The sequence below is a fragment of the Taudactylus pleione genome, unplaced genomic scaffold (genome assembly GCF_031769625.1).
Source record: "Taudactylus pleione unplaced genomic scaffold, aTauple2 ptg000041l, whole genome shotgun sequence".
Classification (NCBI taxonomy): domain Eukaryota; kingdom Metazoa; phylum Chordata; class Amphibia; order Anura; family Myobatrachidae; genus Taudactylus; species Taudactylus pleione.
In genome coordinates this window covers 18,124,507-18,146,686 of record NW_028284443.1, presented here as the reverse complement: position 1 = coordinate 18,146,686, position 22,180 = coordinate 18,124,507, and the positions used below count along the sequence as shown (strand labels likewise).

The window sequence follows — 22,180 nt, the reverse complement described above, 5'->3', positions numbered from 1 at the left end:
ATGGTGTCATGACAAGGGGTAAAGACCAAAACACCTCTAAAGGTTAGTGCAGAAAAACAGAATTGGCAACATACCATTCACCACACGCAGTGGCAAGGAAAGGCTCAGGCATTGGCCTTTATTTCAGAGTGGTGGTTCTGTAACTGTCAGTGATGCATCTTCTGCCTCTCATGACAATGAAAGACCTTTTCACTCAGACTTTAGAAGAAGTGTAAAAAAACTGAAAACCAGTAAGGCAGTAGATCAAACTGTGCATTCAGAAACACAAATGTCACAAACCCCTGAGGAGAGTCTAAGTATGTCCACGAGTGCTATGTGTGAGCCTGACCTTTTAGAGTAGCCGCCTTCCATGGTTTCTGCTCCCTCTGTATTTGTGGGGATGAGCAGCATAAGTAATACTGATGACATAGAAAATGGAGGATGCCAATGTGGAATTGTAAGAGGTTGAGGGGGATATGTGTGTACAGGTAGCTGATGCTGGCACTAATGAGGATATTGAGGATGAGGATGTTGTTTGTGTAAGTCAGATACCAGTCTAAGCAGCTCTTGGCCAGGATAAGAAGAAGGCCTTTGTCATGTCTGGGCATAGGACCAACAAATCCACCTCTTATGTGTGGAATTACCAACAAATCCACCTCTTATGTGTGGAATTATTTTTACCCAAATTCTGACAACATTTGTCAAGCCATCTGTAGCCGTTGTGGAAGCACATTAAGTAGAGGTAGGGATGTTAAGCATCTAGGAACCTCCACGCTATTAAGTCATCTGCAACAAGCTCATGACAAGTATTTGATAACATCAGAAACTGGTGCTAATAAATAACAACATGCAGTCCAACATCAGCTAGCTCCCTTCTCTCTACTAGATTCCAGCACCTGCAATCTCCACCACCAACACCTTCAACGTCAAAATCCTCAGTAATGATCAGAGGTAGTCCAGCATACAATTTGTTATTGCTAGGTGACTCCTCCCCTTTCCAGGTCTCCTCAGAAGAATCCTTGAGCGCTAGGCCTGCTGCTGCTGCTCCTGTTGGGGGTGGATTTTCATCCCAGAATTGGACCAAGAAGACTACTAGTAGTAGTTTAACAAAACAATTGACTGTTAAACAATTATTTGCAAGAGGAAGCAAGTATGACAGCTCTCACCAAGTCACACAGCGGATCACTGATACCATTATGGTTATGCTAGTATTAGATCTGAGTCCAATATCCACAATTAATGCAGTGGGATTTACACAGTTAATTGAGATCCTGTGTCCCCGGTACCAAATTCCATCTCTGTTTCATTTTACCCGAAAAGCCATTCCTCGGCTGTAAGAGGACATAAAAAAAACCCTAATTATTGGCCTACAATGTGCCACAGATATGTGGACAAGTGGTAGTGGGCAAACTAAAGATTACATGACTGTGACCACCCACTGGGTGGGTGAATCACCTTCAGCAGCAGCAGAAGCAGTATCTAACAAACAACGTCAGCTCATTCAGAGGCAGGCTACCCTGTGTATCACCGGATTCAATAAGAGCCATACCACTGACAACCTCTTAGAAAAACTAAGAGATGTCATAGAAACATGGCTTACCCCACTTGGACTCTCCTCAGGATTTGTGATTACTGATAATGCCAGAAATATTGTGAAAGCATTACATCTGGCTGAATTTCAACACATCCCCTGTTTTGCTCACGTAATCAACTTAGCTGTGCAGGGTTTTTAAAAAAATGACAAGGGCATGCAGGAGGTACTGTCTGTGGCCCGAAAAATGTTGGGACATTTTCGGAATTCAGCAACAGAAGATTGCAGCACCTGCAAGAACAGTTTCATTTGCCCTGCCATCAACTGAAGCAAGAGGTGGTAACAAGATGGAACTCCACCCTTTATATGCTTCAGCGGATGGAGGAACCGCAAAAGCCATCCATAGCTATACAACAAGCCATGACATTGGGAGAGGAGGGGGAATGTATCAGCAGAGTGGAGAGTACTTTCTTTCTTGTTTGAGGTGATCAAACCCTTTTGAAGTAGCCACATGTGAAGTGAGTGCTGACACTGCTAGCTTGAGTTAGGTGTTTCCCCTAATTAGGCTTTTGGAAAATCAGCTGGATAAATTGGAGGAGTTTAAACAAAACGAATCCGCAAAGTATGCCGGACTTGTAGATCAAGTCATTTATTCACTTCGCCAGGATCCACGGCTGGCCAATATCGTGAAATCTGAGCACTACATTTTAGCAACTGTGCTTGACCCTAGGTTTAAGTCGTATGCTATGTCTTTCTTTCCAACTGACCCAGATCATAAAAGATGCAAAGAGTTCCTGATGAGCAAGTTGGCAGCTCTCCTCATTCAGTTTTTTCAGCAGCAGCCACAAAAAAATTCAGCTTTCCAAAAAGACCCAGTGGTGATGCAGATAAGTCAACCCAACATTTTGACATCTGGACGGGTCTAAAAGAATTCCCCAACATTAGTGACACCTCTACCTTTACTCCATCTGATACGATCACTATCCAAAGAATGGTGGAGGATTATTTTCATGACACTGTACAAATAGACATGTCACAGAGTCTCTTTTGAGTACTGGAAGGAAAAAAAGGAAATGTGGAGGCCCTTGTACAACTGGCTTTGCATTACTTAAGCTGCCCACCCTCCAGTGTGTACTCGGAGAGAGTTTTCAGCACAGCCGGGAACCTTGGGAGCAAATAGTGTAGAAAGCTACTTCCTCAAAATGTGGAAAAGATGATGTTCATCAAGATGAACTGGAAATTCTGGCAATTGCATCACAGTACTGAGACTTCTGTAATGGTGGATACCAGCGGGGATGAATTGATATTGTGTGAGGATGATGTACACACTGATGATGAGTGACATCTTGCCACTGTAGAGCTGTTTCCTTAAGCCGATTGGTAGCTTGTTTTGTGGGGGACCAAACAAAGCAAGCACTTCAGCCACAAAAGTGGCAGTCCCAGTTGCTGAAGTGCTTGGTTTGTTAATATGTGAATGTCCTTTTTAATATCCAACATAAGGGTGGGTGGGAGGGCCCAAGGACAATTCCATCTTGCACTACCTTTCAATTCTGCCATTGCAGTGTGGCAATGTTTCATAGATGTGCTTTAAACTGCGGTGTCTGTGCTGCTGCTCTGTCGCTTAGTAACCAGCCAGCTCACTGCAGCCTTTGGCCAATAATGGTGAAAACAATATTGTGAGCTGTGAGGTGGTCAAAATTGACTGTAAATGACTGGAAATTAATGTTATTGAGATTAATAATATTCTAGGAATAAAAAAAGCCTAAATTATGTGGTTTTAGCTATTTTTGTAAAATATCCAAAACCAGTCACAGCGGTTTGGCAAATCCAAAACCAAAGCCAGACAACAAATCAGAGCCAAATCCAAATCCAGCAAAAATGGTCCAGCGCACATCTCTAATTAAGTTAGGCATCTAGACCAATTGCCACCCTTCTGTGAAGTTTTCATCCACTAGAAGGCCCAGAACAGGCTCCCCGGGTTAAAATTCTGCCCAGCATACACCAACGGAAGCTCAGACCGGGACCTAATAATCAAGTTATTAAGTTAGGTATCCCAGACCAATTGGCAGGCATCCCAGACCAATCACCACCCCTTTGTGAAGTTTTCATCCAAATCCATCCAGTAGAAGGCCCAGAACAGGCTTCCCGGCTCAAAGTTCTACCCAGCATACACCAACGGGATATCCGACTGGGACATAATCTTCAAGTTATGAAGTTAGGCATCCCAGACCAATTGCCACCCCTTTGTGAAGTTTTTATCCAAATCCATCCAGTAGAAGCCCAGAACAGGCTCCCCAGGGCAAAGTTCTGCCCAGCATAGACCAACAGGATGTCCATCCGAGACCTCAACCCCCTAGCATGTCTTCTGGGATCCTATGTTACCACGCTGTGAAGTTTTTGTCTAAATCCATCCAGTGGAAGGCACAGAACACTTTCCCCGGGTCAAAGTTCTGCCCAGCGTACACCAACGGAAGGTCCGTATGGGACCCTAAACCCCCTAAAACCTGGTAAGATACAACTGGACCACGTCATATTGGTTTCATCCCAATCGGTGCAGGGGTGTCCGAATGTATAATCGCACAGACAAACTAACAGACCAATTAATATTATATATAAGATTGGATGCATCTCAAAATGTGTTCAGATAAAAAAAAGTAGCATTTGTCAAGCATGTGTTTGCTTGCACCCCACAATAACTAGAGATGTGGCTTGACAGAATGAGTAGTAAGTTCTAAAATCTCCTTACATAAAATAATAATGAAGTTAAATGACATACTGTATACATAAAAAAATAATATTCTCTTCTCTGTTATTAATAAATCAATTTTTTATTTTTCCATACGGAATGTAATTAAATAAATACATATACAAATATAAAATTCAAATGAAATGAAATACAAATATCTGATACTTTCACATGTAAGTCAAACAATCAAACAGTAAACTTCTTTCCTGCAGTAGTCCAAATGGAAATGTCAGTTAAATAATGGGCGTGACTTTATTTAATATGGCTACCATGCTAATGATTTTAGTCAGTTGGGTCACTATACAATCAGCCAATCAGAAGCAGACAAGCAATGTACCCAAAGAGAGAGGATTAGGTTTATTGAGTTGGGGTATTTCTTCTTACTGCATGTAAGTAAAATTATTTTTAGGACTGAATATTTTGAGCTACTGTATGCATCATGCATATTTCTGACCACACCTACAGAAGTCACACAAGGACATATAGTACACAGAGAGCTAATTTGAACATTTCATTTATGATGGGACTAAAATCACACAATGTTGACTCCTACAGACCTCCGTGAAACACGTTATTAGTTTTCCTATTGCAATATATTTGTGTTAAAGAATCTTTATTACTTCTGAAAAGCAGTTCATTACTAGTTCTGCTACTAGTTATATAATCTATTTTAAAGCTTAGTACCTGATGGTTTATATAACACTAATTTGCAGAATACCTACTGTAGATTATTAGTTATGATTATATTTTTAGTAACAGGTAATTGCACTGCTGTATGATGGTGTAAATGCTACATTTAAAAAAAAAACACTTTGCATGCAGTAGGATTGCTATCGGTTGCCTTATTATTGCTAATTGTACATATTTAGTGTTCTTTTCATGATATTGCAGACATCACTTTTAATGATGATCATGGGGGAATTAGAACCATCTTCAGGCAAAATAAAGCACAGTGGAAGGATATCATTTTCGCCCCAAGTCTCCTGGATTATGCCTGGGACCATCAAGGAGAACATAGTGTTTGGAGTTTCTTATGACCAGTACAGATACCTGAGTGTCATTAAAGCCTGTCAGCTTGAAGAGGTATGTGAGGTTTCTTTCAGTTATTGCTTCTGTATCATTATTTCATCTTTTTTGTTATATTGTGTATTTTGTTGCATGCAGTAATAACAACATTTGATTAATCATACTGTACATTCCAGCTTTAAACAATGGAGCTTATTCACGGTTTCATATTTCTCTCAGGGTCACAGAATTTTGTCAAAATATACATCTGTTTGCGTTCCTCAGTGATAAAACCATAAGTATGTGTAGATCACAGTATCAGTACACAGCATGAGTAACTTTTCCTTACATATACCCTGAGTGTCGTCTGCATAAGCTGTCAGAGAATACACCATTAAGAAACAAGAGACATTTCAATGCCAAAGTTACTCAGTGAGGAGCCTGTAACATAACTTTATAGTCACTGTTATGTTCAAACACTTTCAGGTCATTACCTATGACTTACACATTACTTTATGTAGTGCACTTGCTATGGAGAATGTGAGTAATTTGTATTGATTTAAACTGTATTCTTCCTTTTTAATAAGTGGGGAGTATTTTAATAAAAAAATATGAAAAGTATTACATATAAACCATGAACAATATGCTGTTCTGTTGCTAACCATTTCACAACCCAGAGATACAATTGAAATGTTTAGCCAGACTCCATTTTGTAGCACAAACTTTGGGTAAGGTGTATTCATCAGTGATTATTAGCGGAACCTTTGGATTGAGTTTCTCACACATGTTGAGGTTTGAGTGTCCTTACAGGCAGGAACTGAGTTGTAACCTGTACCGACCTCCACTTTGGACAGTTTTATTTTGGAAATGTTTAAAACATAACTGGGAGGAAAACCTGGCACAGAAGTAACATTCTTCAAGTGGAACAAGATTTTTGTTATCAGATGAAATGTGAAAGAAATTCACATCTTCATGTACAGAAAGTTTTAAGAGTGTATTGCAGTTGCCACATGTGCCTAATTTCCTGGTATAGTCCCAGATTTTACAGATTTTACCCTGTCATTTCTAATCATATTTTAGTCCCGATTAACCGACAGTACAATTAATGGATTATTCCGTATACCAGTTGCATTTCTCACTGTACGGCTTTGTAAAGTAATATTTTTTGTTGGAGAGTTCAAAACCATCCTATTGTCATATACAATTTGGGGCCACATAGGCTGGACTCTAGTAGAGAGCAGATTGCCCCTTCCTTCATTATATCCTTCATATTGTTTGACTATTAATGCATTTTAGTAATTGGTTTCATACATATATTCCTTTCCACCACACTGGAGACCCATGGTGTATTTTGAGGCTAGGAGAATTGCAGATAGAAGGAATGGGGAAAAGCATAGCAAGTATAATCTAACTGGGGGAAAGATTGTACAAAATGAAATGATATTCAGTAAACATTTTGTGATTGGGGCTGCAGCATCCTAAGGTCTACCTACAGTAGAATAAACTGCAAAGACATATGGTACTGTATGTGTACCTTCTAGTGGACAGCCCTTGTTTGAGAGCTTTGCCCCTCCTTCCCGATGGGGATAGCTCAGAACTGATCAGTCTGAAAGCTTAGGAGGTTTGTTCAGTTACTTGTATTACAAACACCATCCTTGGAGTGCACAACATGCAAATTGTGCTTTCATGGGAGGAAACAGGATGAAGGATGCACCACGTCGGACTCAAAATTGTTGGTCTTCACTTGTCCCAATGTCACAATATTTAATGTTTGGAGGTCCATGTTACATGCTAAATGCACCTTCTGAACTACAAAATGTTCCTTAAAAACTACTATGCTAAAATTTAGACAATGCATTCCTTAATCAGGATTCTTTCATATAAATCTCAAAGAGGTAAAGACACAACAACACAACTTAGCATAACAATGTTTTTACTTTGAATTATGATTGGTTCTTTTGTATTTTGGCAGTTACACCATATCCTTAATGCTGGTGTTTCCTCTATGCCATATCAACTGAGTAGGCCCCTATAAACATTAGGGTCTAATCTGGTGTTTTATGTATTTATTGGAACATAATTAGTACTTTTATTTTGTATTTATTTGTATTTTACATTGTAAATGTGCCTTTAGTATTTATTAACAACACTGGCCAGACACAGACAGGCTGTCTTTTGTATATTTATTGCTTCACTAAATTACTATATTGTGTACAAATGGGGTATTGTAACTTTAGCATTTACTACTAACACTGACATGCCACATCTCTTGGTGTTAAGCACACATATATACTACTATTTATCCTAGTGCAGGGGTTCCCAAACTTGGTCCTCAAGGCACCCTAACAGTTCAGGCTTTAAGGATATCCAAGCTTGTGCATAGATAGTATAATCAAACTGAGGTACTAATTAAGTAAGCTGTGCTTAAGTATGGATATCCTGAAAACCTGGACTGCTAGGGTGCCTTGAGGATTGAGGGGATAATTACGCATTGCACGTATGTGGAATGCTGAAAGCAGATTCCCAATTATCAATAATCTGCGCGTGTGCAGCACCTGTTCTGCAAATGTGCAGAACAGATTCTGCATGATTGCACGCAGGCCCATCTATGCCTCTGCCTGATTGACAGGGGTGGTGTGGGGATGGCCAGCGTTCCCCGGAAATGGGGCATATCGGACCAGGTTTGCAGGAGTGGAAAGGCCAGGGGCTGTGTCCATGGATGCAGTTTCCTGGCCTTACAAGCCGGCCAGCCTGTGTAAGAAGAGGCTTACTCAGCTGGCCGGCACCGTCCACCATCATGACTGGTAGGCGTGATGGTTATCCCAGCCTGCGACCTCGGTCGCAGTGCTGGGATCGCAAATGCAGCAGGGGGTGTCATATACCTCCAGCTGCATTTGCATATTTCCAAGGACAGAATTGCAAAGCTGCTTGCGTGCAGCTTTGCAATTCTGTCCTAATATGTGTCACACCCTGGGTTTGGGAACTACTGTCCTAGTGTAAATGTGGTGTATTTACTACTATTTTCCCCTGGCGTAATCCTGGCATATATGCTACACTTACAGAGCTGGACACATCTTAATTTGCCTGATTCCACATACTGCACAAAATACATAGTTTTACATTTTACATTTGCATCATTTACATAAAATAATGTGAACTCAGCATCAGCCCAATAATATCTATCCTTAACCTAAACCAAACCTGGATGAGGTTTAGATGGTCTATGTCAGAGCCTTAAATTACTTCTAGTATATTCACTTCTCGAAATGAGATTTTCCTGTGATTTAAATAATGAACTTAATTTTCAGCTGTATTTTGCAATATGCTTTATCATTAATGTTGTATGCACTAATGATACAGTTGTGTTATTACAATAACACTGTTGCTGTGTCATAACAAACAGTAATACTGGGAAATTACAAAGCAAAAAAAAAAATATAATCCAATTTATGCAGACCATCCGAATACTGCCAAATCCTTCTAGGGTGTGACCACAAAGACATCTTCCATTCGTCACGGAATATGTGACGTACTGTAGCATAAATATACAGGAAGCCGTCCAGGTGCACAGATTCTAAGAAAACCTAAATTGGCATCAGCTAGCCATCACAAATTAATTTTGGGCAAAAATTAGGAAAACATGTTCACGGACACATACTGTGTATATTAACCACTATACGTCATTCTTCAATTCTGCAATAATTAGGCCTGTAAAGAGTCCAAGTGATATGTTTTTCATGCTGATTTAGTTAGTGATACTAACATTTATAATTCCTTCACATTTTGGCCACTATTTGTACCATTAATATTTACCAGATATGAATAATTCTAGTACTGTAAACCTTGCAATATTTCTTGATATGGCAAACGTTAACTGTATGGTTGCTGCTATTTCCTATGTGGCTAAAGGACCTCTGTGACGTATCCACCATGTGACCGCTGCAGGAGGCTGGACCGCTCCTGCATTACCATCCACTAGGGCATAGAGGGGGAATAAATATTTGTGGCGAGCGCAGCGAGCCACAGTGCACGAAGCGTGGCGAGCGTAGCGAACCCGTGAGAGGACACTTTTGGTCCCCTGTTAGTATCCCCGCCCCTCCCCCTTTTAGGCCGGGTCACGTGTGTGTGACGTTACAGGTCCATCAGCCTTGTATAGTGTAGACCTAACCTTAACTCTATACCAGTGGCATAACTTGGGCAAGGAGAGCGGGGTGCATGCCCTTGGTGCCGTGGGACCAGCGGCGTGGGGGGCGCCACCAGCCACGGTACCGGCCCGCCCTAGTTAGCCAGTGTAGCGCCGACCGCAGTGAGTGCGGTCAGCGCTACACATTTACACAGGACCGGCGCTAGGCTTCCAGCGCCGGTCCTGCGCTGCACAGCTGAGCCCCATCCCTCCCCCTGAGCGCTTTCCCAATCATAACACACACATCGCCGCCAGCACTGTCGGTGATGTGTGTGTTAATCAGCAGCCAATGAGAGTCAGACAGACTCTCATTGGCTGCTGCTGCTGCACACACATCACTGCCAAGCGGCAGCGATGTGTGTGTGAATCAGCAGCCAATGAGAGTCAGATAGACTCTCATTGACTGCTGCGCGCCCACTGCAAAAACCGGGCTTCCGTCCGGCTCCTGCAGTGGTAATGGGAGAAACGTCATGATGTCATGACGTCTGTCCCATAATGCAGAGCGGCCCAGCCCGGGAGGATGGACGTGCGGACGGCAGCGGGAGCAGGAGCGTGGATACAGGTAAGTATTTTTCTTTTGTTTCATTTTAGTGTGTATTTCGGGAAGGGGGTGCGCTCTATTACAAAGAAGGGGACTACTACTGGGGGGGGATACTACTGGGGGCACTGCTTCAGGTGGGAGGGGACCACTACTGGGGACTACTTCTGGGTGGGGAATACTACTTTGGGCACTGCTTTGGGGGGGGACCACTACTGGGGACAACTACTGCGGGGGATACTACTGGGGCACTGCCTCGGAGGGGGGACACCACTACTGGGGGGATACTACTGGGGGGGGATACTACTGAGGGCACTGCATCGTGGGGGACCACTACTGGGGACTACCACTGGGGGGGATACTACTGTGGGCACTGCATCATGGGGGACCACTACTGGGGACTACCACTGGGGGGGGATACTACTGTGGGCACTGCATTGTGGGGGACCACTACTGGGGACTACTACAGGGGGAACTGCATCAAGGGGAACTCCTACTGGGGGAACTATATAAAGGGCACTGTATAAGGGGCGCACTACTGGGGGCACTGCACAGGGGGGTCCACTACAGGGGGCATTGAAAAGGGAGAACCACTACAGGGGGACAACTACTGGGGGCACTGTATAAGGGGCACTGTATATGGGGGATCACTACTGGGGGCCTGCATATGAGGGATCACTACTGGGGGCACTGTATAAGGGGAACTAATGGGGGGCTGCATAAGGGGGACCACTACAGGGGGCACTGTGTAAGGGGCACTGCATATGGGGACCACTACTGGGGGCCTGTATAAGGGGAACTAATCGGGGCCTGCATAAGGGGTACCACTACTAGGGGCACTGCATAGGGGGACTGCATTAAGGTGCAAATGGAAAGAAATGTTCCCAGTGACAAGAAAGGGGTGTGTGTCATGTTGACACGCCCCATTTTTCAGTGGCCATGCCCATTTTTCCACACACATGGGGGAGCTCCATTTTCAAATTTGCCCTGGGCTCCAAATACCCTAGTTACGCCACTGCTGTATACTATATAATCATATACTGTAGCTTGGTCAGTGTGGGTCTGATTTAGACTTAGACGTAAGTTCATTTCTCTCTTGTACATGCTCCATAATGTGGAATTTAAAGTTCAGTGTAAATTGCACTTGTGGTCCCTACACCTTCATCTATCAGGTGGTGATTTAACCTTTAGTGTACTTGAAGATAGAAGAAAGCAAGGTCCCAATGTATATAGGAGTAAAATAATGATGGAATCTTGTTCTGTTTCTGTACTGTTTGTAGCTATTTACTGTTACATTACTATGTAGAATTACTGTTAATTACTGCCATGGCTTACTGGGACTTGTAGTGCTACATTGTATAGTAATTTTGTTTTTAAATAATTTTTATATATTATTCCAAATGGAATCAGTATGATATGGCTGAAATCCCGACACTGGAAGCCCACATGGTGCAGAATCCCGAAAGCAGTAGGTAAGTACCCTAACCTCCCACTTACCCCCCCTAACCCTAACCCTCCCTTGATGGCGCCTAACCCTAACCTCCACAGGGGGTGTCTAACCCTAACCTCCCCCCGGTGATGCATAACCCTAACCCCCCCCTTCCCACACCCTAACCCTCCCGGGGGGTGCCTAAAACTAACCGCCCCCAGTGGTGCCTAATCCTAACCCCCTTCCCCTTGCCTAACCCTAACCCTCCCCAGGGAGTGCCTAAACCTAATCTCCCTCCCGTGGGTGTCTAAACCCAACCCCCCCTTCCCCGGGAACAGAGCTGTTATTTACCCGTCCAGATGATCAGGATTTCAGCGCTTCGAGATGCCGACATCGGTATCCTGTTCACCTTCGGGATATCAGCATCGGCACATTGCCGGGCTGCGGGATTCAGGCGGCAGTATATCGACGCCCGGCATTCCGTGTCCACCGGCAATATGACTGCATCTCTTCCAAACCCCACTAGACTGGTAGGGTGGGTGATGTTGAATTTAGGATAGCCCTAGTGCTTTCAGCACAAATCTGGTGTGCCATTTCAGGGGACCTACATTTTTATTTTTTGCAGCACAACTTTCCTAGGATATTCTGGCCTGTTCTTTGCATGCTATAACTGGTTCTCACTGTGACAGGAGGACACCACCTGTATGCAGGCGAGTGCTTGTCTTCTACTGTCCGCGGGTCAGCTCATTGATCTGTTCCCCCTCTGCTGGTTGCTGCTGTGGACTGCTCTCTGTCCCTGCCATGCTTAGACGCGGGCGACCAGCTCTCTCTTAAGCTTATAGATGCAGTCATATGACCCTTGATGTGTCACGTTGGTGCCAAATTGAAACTACACAGCCTATTTAAACTGCAGTGTGAATAAATGCCATAGTATTGAGGCTGACAGCTTGATCTCTTTGATCTGCTAAAACTCTCCAGTGTACTTACCTGAATTCTGATCCGGTCCATCTGATGATTCTGCTCCCTGCTCCCTTGGTAGCGCTTCTTGTTTCTTCCAGGTTCAGACTTTGGTTTTCTCCTGACCTGATTCTGCCTGTCCCCTGGTACTGCATTGCCCATCTGGTTCTGACCCATTTCTGATAACTACGCTCCAGTATGCCTCTCAGTGACCAGTTTCATTGTCTGTCTTTAAACTCTCTAGTGTATACCAGCCCATGCATAGGAACCCAGTCAGAGGGCCACAACCTACATATCAGGTGCAGCAAAGCCCAAACTCCCTTGTGGGGGTCCTTGGAAGGTTACTAGTAGGTATAGGTAGGGGATCATGCTGTAGTAAACTAAATATAGACTGGGCAGACTTGTTCCATCCAAATGCATACAATTAATTTAATTAGTGGAGCGACGTGATCTTGGGTATAGTGAGAGACTGTGGAGCAATCAATTAAACAACGGTGATGGGGTGGGGAGGATGGGGGTTTTAATGGGTAGACACATTTCACCCTGATTTTAAGCCTGTCCCTGTGCATAATGACTTGAGCAATTGATTCAATCTCATTAGTGCTTTCTTAGATGAAACAATGAAAAAAACGTTTTGATAACTGTTCTTTTAGAAATCACATATTTTCTATTTAATTTGTTCTCTATTTTGTTACAAAATCATCCAATAATAACAATTCACCGGATGTAGAGTGAAATCTTAACTTTTATAAAAATCTTTGCTGAAAGAAAATATCAAGACAAACCCAATGTGCAACATGTGTGTGATATACTCAAATATTTACTACCATTAATTCAGCTTTCCTAATATGCTGATATAACAGTTTATATTATTTGCTGTGTGTAAATATTCAACATTACGATAAGGCAATGTGTGATATTGAGTCTTGTTAATTATTATTTGTATACTGCATATTTTCCATTGGCAGGTTCTTCCTCTAATTATAGTAATATATTTGTTATGTGTAAGCTTTGCTATTGACAAATGCTGTAACATTGTTTATTGACATCTTTACAATGTCAGCTCGCTGACACCTATAAGTTATGTATAATGAAATTAGCATTATTTTGTTTTTACTTGTTTTATGGATCATTTTGCAAGGTAAAATTAGAATTAGTAGAGTATACCTTAATTTGGGGACAGCACAAAGGGTGTAATCGTTAGAATTACCACCTCACAGCACTGAGGTCGTGGGTTCATTTCCCACTACAGCCCTCACTGTGTGGAGTTTGTATATTCTCCCTGTGCTTGCGTGGGTTTCCTCCGGGTACTCCGGTTTCCTCCCACACTCCAAAAATATACTGGTAGGTTAATTGATTCACCAAAAGATTCTAAAAATCTACATCAGGCGCAACAATATTAAAAATTAACTGAAGATTTATTCTACTTAGCAGCTCCCAAGAGTCTTTCTGGAGATACTCAGTATTGAACAAAACTGAAAAAAACAATAAAAGGCACATAGGGAGCGCTTAAAACTAATTATTTAATGAATTTAGTTCAACATTTGTATTCTAAATAACACATAAAATTTATACAAGCATATACATACATATATAGAAATATTTCATGCTTAAAAACTTTTAGTATATAGGCAATCAGAAATTCCAATGACAAAATATTATTCTGCTTCTTTAGCTCCGCTAAAGAGCACCACAGTGTGATGTATTGAAGAGAAATCCAAAGTAGTAGTCACTTGAAAGCAACAATAAATGTGAAAACAGGCATAAATCTCAACCTCCTCCATTAGGAAATCAGCTCACCACTAGCGCAGATGACAGTCCCCGGACACAGTCACAGAGTGGCAGCGGTAGGTGACATCCTCAGTGCTTTAGGATCTCCATATGTTAGAATATTTTCTCAAACAAGATAATGCTGGAATAGCGTCTAGCTGAAATTAACAGCAATAGAGGAAGTCCACAGTGTATTATGCTCCTCGTTAGGTGGAATCAGGCTACACGCCTGTAGTGGTACAAGACAGCGTCTAGTTGGAGCAACACTTGTAAAGCCAAAATCGCGGGGAGGGAGAAAGCCACTAACACTGGAATATTAAGCATCTGTGTTGTAATCCACAGGGTCTCAATCAGTAGCAGGAGCAGCAGGTATTATTAAAATTCCTGTTTAAGTCCCTTAACGCGTTTCTCCATTTTCCCAATACAAAGGTTTCATCAGAATACAAATGTTGAACTAAATTCATTAAATAATTAGTTTTGGTAGGTTAATTGGCTCCCAACAAAATTAACCATAATGTGCATGTGATAGGGGACATAGATTGTAAACTCCACTGGGGTAGGGACTGATATGAATGGCCAAATATTCTCTGTAAAGCGCTGCGGAATATGTGTGCGCTATATAAATAACTGGTAATAAATAAAAATAAATAATTTGCCTAGATTTGAAGCCTCTTTTCTTCAATAGAAGTGGCATCATAGTCTTCTACATATGTAGAAAATCATCTGCATGGAAAACTATTTTCAGCAGTGACTTCAAGTATACTAGCTTCAGACAGTGGTAAATCTACAGCAGCTGTATATATTGCCCCCTGCTACGAACCTAATCTTCTTGCTCATGGACTGCACAAGCTCCCGCACCTGAGACTCCCCCTAGTGCAGGAGGACTGCTGTGATGCCCCCTGCCAGTGGTGACCCTAGACATGTGCCTCACATGCCTAGTGAGAAATCCAGCTCTGACTATGCCTTTCCTGCAGAAGAGTTTTCAGATACAGTTAATGTTTGTTACACTCAGTTCAGAGTGTAACTAACTAGCAAAAAAGAGGCAGGGATTTGTATTCACAGGATATATCCTATTGACCTCTTATGTATATTTTTGTTAATATAATGTTCACAAAGGTTGACTTATCCTTTACAATCTGGCCAGTTGCTTCTTACAAATATCACAATAGTTACAGTACAGTTTTCCAGATATTGCACACCAACAATGACATTATTGATTTGTTCAAGCCTTGTATAATTCCATCATTCATAGTACTTTGTGACTGTAACTAGGGCAGTGGTTCCCAAACTGTGCGCCGTGGCACCCTGGGGTGCCTCGGGACACTTGTAGGGGATCCTCAGGTTGGTGGATCTAGCACCAAATCAAATTATTTATGGTCAATGTAATGTAAATATGTGGACAAACAGAGCTCAAACCTGTCCCCGACTACATAACCAAACCTAAGGATGACATATAAGCACACTTTACTACACTACATTTTTTTTCTGTATCTCTCAATAACAAACAAACTTAGGGTGCCGTGAAAACAATGCTGTTAATCTAGGGGGCTGTGATTCAAAAAAGTTTGGGAACCACTGAACTAGGGTATATAATTAATCACAATTTGTGAATGAATGATGAACTTGTGTTGGTACTCATATTTCACTTCCCGAGCCAACACCGCGAGGTAATAGAAAGTTGCTGACCCTTCCTGGCTCCCGCTGCCTCTGGAGTTTCACAATCTTTAGCAGCACCACAAGTTCTGCTAACACCTTGGTGTGTCCTGTTTGTTGCTACTTGTCTGATTCATAACCTGTGCACTCCAGTCTATTTCTTCAATTTCAATATCAGTTTGTGCCAGAGCCAGGAATGGTATAAGCTCCTACTCCTACATGTTAAGATCTGGGGTCAGCTGAGTACCATTGAGCACAGGGTCGTACATGGCACTTGCATGTGGCTTGCAGGGTGCCTGTAACAACATCCTACAGCCAGTAGTGCTATTGCAGAGCCTACTGGAGCATCCAAGGGACGCTCTGGCCAGGCACCCTGCAGACTTTGGAGCTGCCTGGAGAGTCCTTAAAAGGCTCCAAGAATTAATTCACTTCCTAGAGCCATGACATCACTGGTTTAGGGGGCGGAGCCAGCACAGGGTGCACTGCTGACCTATTACAGCGCTGAATGAGCATATTGCTCTCTATGTGAAAGTGGGCCGCTGTAGGTGAAAGCCATATATAACCAACTCTAGGGGACTTATCTTACTTTGCATGTTTGGCATCACACAACTGAATGAACTATCACATGTTCAACCAAAACAGCAGTTGATATCTGATTGTACATTGGTAAAAGTTACATTTTTGCAGATTTTTTTTCCTACAGGTGGGTAAAATACAAACTGGGTATACACTTTAGTAGGTAGGAGATAGTCTTTTTTGTTTTTACATAACATAATGAATTACATGATCTCTTATCAGTAAACATTTTACTGGTCTCATATGGCGACATTAGTCATTCCAATGGAGTGCTAATGAGTGTCATTTTTATTCTAAGGGAATGTGCTCACAGTATAATAAGTATAATAAATTAAATCAAATGCTCCATGGAGCCTTGATATTTGACAAAAAGAAAACAAGAACATCAGTTATTAACTCCCCTGTGAGCGAAGGGCAAGCTGACCTTTATGTTTGACGGAACAATAGTCGATAGAAGAGGTATTTTCAGCCATGAATTGCTTTGCATCGGATACTTGCATCTCTTGCAAAATAAATATACTTTGAGACATGTTGTAATTTTCACATGTTAAGTAATGTAACCAGTTTTTATTACCTTACATGTCACCTTTTATCTTGAGTTGTACAGAGGAAATAATTTATTTAACAAGCTGTGTTGTGCTCTAATAAAATCAAATATCAAAACAATCTGCTCTGTTCTGGGCTGGGGAGGATCTGGGGAAGCTGCTGACACCCAACAGCAGCAGTTCTCTTCCTCACCCTAATCACTACCTTTCTTGATCCGCCACTGGCAGGAATGTAGCTGGTTAGTTGACAGCCTGGCTGCTGCATTTTGTACCAGCTGCAAGCGGTGCGATTCTTTTGCTAGGAGACCCAAGTTTAGGGCATTGCAGTAGTCTAAGCATAGAAATGCATGTATAAGTGTAGGAACAATTTGACTGAAATAAGTGTTTGATTTAATAGTTGTGCAACTCTGAACCCCCAAAGCTTATGTCCAGTTGGCTGACAAAGATGCAGTCTTGTTCTTTGATGGCAGAGTTGTAACTAGACTTTTGGGTGCCCTGGGTCAGAAAGAGCTTTGGCGCCCACCTTTCCTATTTTTCATATATGGACATAAGACAAAGGAGTGCGACCTCATGGGGAAGGGGCATAACAAATCTGATTTGTCCCATACGATGATGAAGGGGTACTGATCCCGTTGTATCACTGTTATTCGGTTGTCACTGACAAATACAGTGTGAATCCAATGGCTGCAGTGATGATACACAATAATTATGCAGAATAACTCACCAGCTCCAGATGCAGGAGAGCGCTGGTGAAGCTGCACCTGCAGCAGGATTTGCCCATCAGAACAGCCGTGCACAAGTGTGGAGACGGCAATGTAGATCACTGACAAAATGTATAGTAAGAGTGTAAGAGTGCTACTGTAGTGTATATGCAGCAAATAGCGGTGTGGAGATACGTATATGTACCCTGTGTCGGCAGCTGAACTCATTGGCAAAGGTACTTGAGGTGTGCTGGTAACTCCTGAGTCGAGAATCGGTGGCCTCAATAAAAAATTGTGGGGCAGATAGCTCCATGTGTAAGGTGCCTGACTGCCATATGAGAGATCATACGTTTGAGTCCCGGGTATGACAGTATTTTGAAATGAGTGAAAGAGGATGTGACTGAAGGTGCTTTAGGAGGTGGCCAAATGGAGGGGGATATTAAGCTACAAGTGAGAATTATTATTGTCACAGCGCGCCGGATCCCGGCATCTAGTTAGTGGGTCTGGCCAGGGCCGGTGCAAGGTTGCCGGACGCCGTAGGCACCATTTCTCCAACCACCAATTCATAATATGCCACGCATCAGTCTCCCCAGTTAAATAACATGCCACACAGCAGTGTCCCAAATTCATAATATACTATATATAATATTACACACAGTAGAGCGCCAAAATCATAATGTACCTCATAACACTGTCGCAAATTTATATTATGCCACACAGCTGTGCCACAAATTTATTATATGCCACTCAGCCATAAATTATGCCATTGATTTTTTTTTTTGTGGACTCAGCGGTGCCCTCCAGTGGCTGGCGCCCCTAGGCGGCTACCTAAGGTTGCCTCATGGTAGCACCGGCCCTGGGTCTGGCAGCGCTGGTGTATTATGGGGCAGTGGGCAGATGGTTCCCGGCGCCTGATGCGTCATAGTCCGGCCAACTCTCCTGCTCTGCAACCACCCAGGGCATGGCATATGCGGACCCTGCAGCTTGTTCCCCTTCCGCTTAGCGGCTGCGGCTCCAATATCCGCTTAGCGGCTGCGGCTCCAATAGGGCAGCGTGGGCCGCTCAGAGATATTCTTAGAGGGCCAGTCGCGCCGTGGTGACGTCATATCGGCCCCAAATTCACATCTCCTCCTAAATAAGGTTCCTGTGGACACTCTAATGCCAGAGTATAAGCTCCCAAACTTTACTCTAGCATTCTACCTATGATACTGTTGCTTGTTCCTGACCTTGGCTTGTTCGTGAACTGACTACGTCTCTTCCCTGGTACTGTGCTCAGTATTCCGGTTTTGACCCTTGGCTATCCTCTATGACCTGCATTCATCCGCTCCCTGGTACTGTCTTGTCCGTTTGGTTCTGACCTGGCTTGATGACTTCATTGTACTCTGGAGCTCATTCAGACCCGCTCGCTAGATGCGTTCGCTCACTCCCAGCATATGCAAATCCAGCACATGCACAGCAAGGCAGGCGATCGCACAGCAAAGCATTAGCACGCTCACTATGTCTTGGCGTGCAATCACATTGTGTAGGCAGATGCATACCAGCCATTCATAAGACGCCCACATGCGCACTTCATCTCCTGGAAGTGCATGGAACCATTGGTACATCGAGCACCATCGGATGTGCTCGCAACACTTGACGTAGACTATACCCTGTCGCAAGCACTGCGATCACTTCAGTGTGAAATTCAACCAGGTGACATGTGCTATGACGCTGCCTCTTAAATATGTATGCCTCTGGAACTGCATTGAAACACTCAGGCACGCCTGCGTTCGCATCTCCACTCCCCCGTTTCTAGTGGCCTACCCCTATTACCACCCACAAACAGCCTCTCTTGTCACTCACTCTGCTGGGCCATCTATGCTGGGCGAGCATCCCGATCTTTCACAGTGGTTCACGCATGCACATTGCGATGCATACGCATGCGCAGATTGCAAATATATGCCAGCTACAAATGATCGCATCCTAGCGAGAGGGTCTGAATCAGCTTTTATACCTGTCCAGAGAACAACAACACCTGTATTAGGGAACCAAGTCTTGAGCTCCATGTGGGGTTCCCTAAAGAATAATGCCAGCACTTTAGACTCCATGCCTCAATACTGGGTCTCGTCAATCCCGAAATACAGGTTAGCATACACTATCTATCCATAAGAAGACTGTGGCCCACCATGGATGCTGCTGGTAATCTTTCACCTCAAGATCTGCTGGAGAATCTCCTAGCCAGAGTCGTAAAGCAAGAGCAAGTTCAGATCCAGATTATGCAGCACCTACAGATGCTTATGCAATTAGTCAGTGTAGGTCAACTACTTCCATGTGGAAAATTTTCCTTCCAAGAGGACAAAAGTGGCCTATGTTATCTCGCTGTTGTCCTGACAGGCATAGGCATGGGCTTTTCTGTTATGGGAAAGTAGTGACCCACGGGTCAATAATAGCACTGATTTCCTAGCAGCCTTTTGGAAGGTCTTCGATGAGCCCGGATGAGTACACTCTACATGGTCGGCTATTCTGCAGTTGAAGCAAGGCAACCAATCTGCTGGACAATATGTCATGCAATTCCAAACCCTGGCCTCAGAGTTAGGATGTAACAACAAAGACCTGGTTGCCGCATTTAAGCAAGGTCTGTCAGAGCAGATCAAGGATGTACTGGCATTTTTGTGTTTCAGGGTAGACCTTTGTCACAGAGAGAGTATGAGCATGAGAGCATGAGAGAGGGAAAAGTCTTGGTGCTTCAGATTCAAGCTTGCCCCACATTTCACAGCTCAGGTTGAGTCTCCAGAAGAGCCCTTGCAGATTGGGAAGGCTGTCTCCCTACCTTAGAAAGGGAAAGGAGATTCAAAATATGCTATGTCTGTACTGTGGTCACCTCCTTGCCAGCTGTTCCAAGCATCCGAGAAACGAGAGGCCCTAACTGATCAAGGGGTGGTCAGGTTAGGTGCTTTTAATCACACCTAAAAAGTGGGTAGTCCTTCCCAGTTCTCAATTGATGTGATTCTGTTATTACAGAAAACCCCAGAGACTCTCAAGGTCTTCTTGGACTCCGTCGCCGACGACAACTTCTTTACTGCAAAAAAGATTCAGGAGTTAGGAATTCCTAGTGTGCTGCTACAGATGCCACTCTGTATCATCATAGTGGATGTGAATAAACTTCCAATGGCTACCATCCACTCCCGTATGATAGAAGTTACCATGCAAGTTGGTGCTCTCCATTGGGAGTTAATATCCTTCTACATACTCCCATCAGCCGAGTGTCCTATTATCCTGGGTCTTCCATGGCTACGCAAGCATACTCCCACACTAGATTGGAGTAAACCCCAAATCCTGTCATGGGGAGCTCAGTGCCGTCAGATGTGCTTGCCAACCATTTTGCCTATACATCGTGTCATCCAGAATTCGTCCATCTTTTCGGATGATCCCCTACTAGCCCCATACCATTATTTCAGAGATGTATTCAGCAAGAAGGCCACTGAAACACTCCCAGCTCATCAGGAGTGGGACTGCGCTATAGATTTACTGCCTGGAAAAATGCCTTCCCGTGGGAGAGTGTTTCCCCTCTCACTTCCTTAGATCCAGGCAGTATCTGAATACATCAAGGAGAACCTTGAGGGTGAGTTCATCAGGGAGTCTAAATCACCCATGGGAGTGGGGTTATTTTTAGTTAAGAAGAAAGATGGAGGGTTGAGACCATGTATCAATTATCAAGGCCTGAATGCCATCACCGTCAAGGATAGGTATCTGTTACCACTAATCTCGAAACTCTTTGATCGCATAAAAGGAGCTAAGGTTGTTTCCAAGTTAGATCTCTGTGGGGCCTATAACTTAATAAGGATCCGAGAGGGGGATGAGTGGAAGACGGCCTTCAACACGCGTGATGGTCATTACGAGTACTTGGTCCTGCCTTTTGGTATAAGGAATGCCACAGCTGTTTTCGAAAAGTACATGAATAACATATTTCGAGACCTGTCAAGCAAGTACGTTGTGGTGTATTTGGACGACATCCTGATCTTCTCTAAGGACATAGGCCCTCATTCAGAGGTGCTCGCAAAATGCGAGCGGTCGCTCTGAATGTTGCCGGCCACTTGGGTTTTGAAGTGCGGCCTCCTGGTCGCTAGCTAAGCTATGGGTTACCACCCACAGCTTTAGCGACCGACCAGGTTGATGGTCGCGATGGTCAAGACCATCGCGACCATCGGGGCTTGCGACGAGACCCTAAGGTTGGGTCTCGGCAACCGCAAGCCCCAGGGAGCTTCCTGCTCTGATCGAGCAGGAATCTCCCCACTGACATCACTGCTGATGTCGTGCGGCCGCCCACAAAACGGCAGGCGTTCCTTAAGGAATGCCTCCGTTTGTGAAACCACCCCCCTGCCACGCCTACAAAACGGGGCAAGCTGTTGATCAACATCGACAGCCGCCCCTTTTGTAGTGAGCTCCAGAGCGAGAGAATTTCTCTCTCGCGCATGGGTTTGCGCACACGCAGTGCGGCCACTGCGCGTGCACAGGGCCTAAACACCGACTCGCTTGCGAGCGCTCAGCGCTTGCGAGCGGGTCTGAATGAGGTCCATAGTGAGTCATC

At 43.7% G+C, this 22,180-nt stretch overlaps 1 protein-coding gene across 1 annotated transcript in view; it reads left to right on the top strand.

The window, feature by feature from the left end:
- Nucleotides 1-22,180, top strand: part of CFTR (CF transmembrane conductance regulator) — a 163,516-nt gene that overhangs the window by 69,718 nt on the left and 71,618 nt on the right. Inside the window, exon 11 of the mRNA XM_088457430.1 lies at nucleotides 5,148-5,339. Within this exon, the coding sequence (XP_088313556.1) occupies nucleotides 5,148-5,339 (192 nt within the window). The remainder of the gene's footprint in view (nucleotides 1-5,147; nucleotides 5,340-22,180) is intronic.